At 32.1% G+C, this 2,240-nt stretch overlaps 1 protein-coding gene across 1 annotated transcript in view; it reads left to right on the top strand.

Moving 5' to 3' along the window:
- Window positions 1-2,240, top strand: part of MPP4 (membrane palmitoylated protein 4) — a 37,905-nt gene that overhangs the window by 25,092 nt on the left and 10,573 nt on the right. Inside the window, exon 15 of the mRNA XM_006921356.3 lies at window positions 1,047-1,061. Within this exon, the coding sequence (XP_006921418.1) occupies window positions 1,047-1,061 (15 nt within the window). The remainder of the gene's footprint in view (window positions 1-1,046; window positions 1,062-2,240) is intronic.

The following is a 2,240-nucleotide window of genomic DNA, read 5'->3' as shown; positions in this document are numbered from 1 at the left end:
CTCATTACAAATATATATGAGTAGTTCTTTAATATACAATGATGATGTAAGTTTTCACAAGATGTAACATGAAAAGTCTGGTGGTTTGGGAGACAGTCGTCGTGGAGAGAGACATTTAAACAGAATAAAGATATCACCATGCAATTACTGAATAATTTATTCCATACATTCTGTCTACTCCATACTTATAGCAAATTAGCTGGAAAATGATGTATGAATACTGAATCAACTATTTTCTTTTTCTTTAAAATGTTATTTATTATTATTGATGTCACACAGTGTTATCAAGTATCTTTCCCTCAAAATAATGTTGACATCATTAGTAACAACATAAATCCCACAGAATATTTTTGAAAAACTAGGTCATGTTACAGTATTCACTCCCAAGTATATGTTTCCTCATTTTCTCCATTTCATCAATCTATAATTGCTGTGGCATATTATCCCCAGTTCAATTAAGGCAATTTCTCTGTTTCTCTTATCATATACAAATAAATGTTTCTGTTCAGTTCCTCTTGTCTTCAGGGGGCCGGCTGGAGATGGGAATGTGTGCATGGACCCTGGGAGGGATAAGGAATAAGGACACTCAGGCCAGAGGCTGCTGTGACGCCTGCTCCAGTGCCCTTCCCCACCCCGTCCACTTCACAGAACTGAAACAATAGAGCCTCCCGGAGAGAGAGAGGAGACCGGAATCAATTGCCTTTCTATAGTTTTTCTCTTTCAAGCCTCATTTAGTGGGAGGTAGAGAGGAGTCTTCATGGATAAAAAGCCTTCAGGACGAGTCTACATGAGAAACTTATAGAAAAAGTTACTGTCCCTTGAGCAGCAGAGTCAGGTTAAATGAGTTTCTGGACGCCCAGTTGTATGTTGTTCATTTGCCTTGCCAGGTTTCACTGAAGTCACAGCTTTCTCTAAGGGCGACATGATCCCTTCTTGCTTTTGTCATGTGTCTTTATTTGATGGTGGACTTGATCTTCTCAAAAGCTTAACGTTTCATGTCTTCTTCTTTTTTTTTTTTTTTTTTTTGCACTAATCCAAATATCCAGAGGAACTTTCAGAAGGTAATTGTTTGGCTTCCTGGGTAAGCCAAATAGAGCTGTGTTTAAGATCTTTCATTCAGTGCCTCAAAGTAAATACTTGACAGAATAAATTTTAAGATAAAATATGATTTTTTAAGGGTTAAATCAGTGATGAAATATTTAATTTCATAGAAAATATTTTAAAATAAGTAAAGTAATTAAGCTTAATTAATATGTCCCTAAGTAAACATTTCCTCTTAAACTTATTGACATATTTCAATTAGGAAAATGTATTTACTTACCAGAAGATGGAATGGATATTGGTATGCTTTCTTTATATTTTAAAATGTGTTTTCAAAAACCCAATGTTTAAGAAAAAAAATTAGATGTCAGTTTATTCTATTAATAAATGCTCTTTATATATTATTTCAATCATCAGAACAGAGTTTTATAAGTGAAAAGGAACATATATTAATGAAAAGTAATTTGAAAATGACATTTTCATAACATTTTTTTCCTGGAGTTTATAATAATTTTTCTGAGACCCCAATTAAAACAGAGATGGGATGTTTTAGAGCCACTGGACACAGTTTTCCTCACTTTTGTCTCTCAAATTCCTGGACAGTCAAAATCAATTGGCAGCTGTAGAGCAAATACTAGTTTTATACAGAATGAAACATTTTATAAGGGATTAATTTAATTATAAGACCTGCAGAAATCCATATTTATAAATTAAGAGATTAATTTAATTATAAGACCTGCAGAAATCCATATTTATAAATTAAAGCCAAATCCAGTTTATCTGTTCCTTTTTTTTAATTTTTTTTTTAAATCAGTTTTCTTTGGGCATTTAAAAAGAGTATACCCAATTTTTATGTTTTTACAATGACCCAATATCTTTCTTATGACTTTAAACAAGCCTAAATAGGTTTTTGTTCTCAACCATACTATACAATACACAGAATTTTTTTTTTAAATCAGTTTTCTTTGGGCATTTAAAAAGAGTATACCCAATTTTTATGTTTTTACAATGACCCAATATCTTTCTTATGACTTTAAACAAGCCTAAATAGGTTTTTGTTCTCAACAATGCTATACAATACACAGAATATATTCAGTGTATTGCTAGAATTCTGAAGAGTGTCTCTATATAGTTTGGTGCATGTGATAGGATAGAAAGTGCTTAAGATATTCTTCAATAAGCCACTCAAGGCAAATTCA

The sequence above is a fragment of the Pteropus alecto genome, unplaced genomic scaffold (genome assembly GCF_000325575.1).
Source record: "Pteropus alecto unplaced genomic scaffold, ASM32557v1 scaffold3, whole genome shotgun sequence".
Taxonomy (NCBI): domain Eukaryota; kingdom Metazoa; phylum Chordata; class Mammalia; order Chiroptera; family Pteropodidae; genus Pteropus; species Pteropus alecto.
The sequence above is the reverse complement of the archived record's forward strand: the minus strand, read 5'-3'. Positions and strand labels throughout refer to the sequence as shown.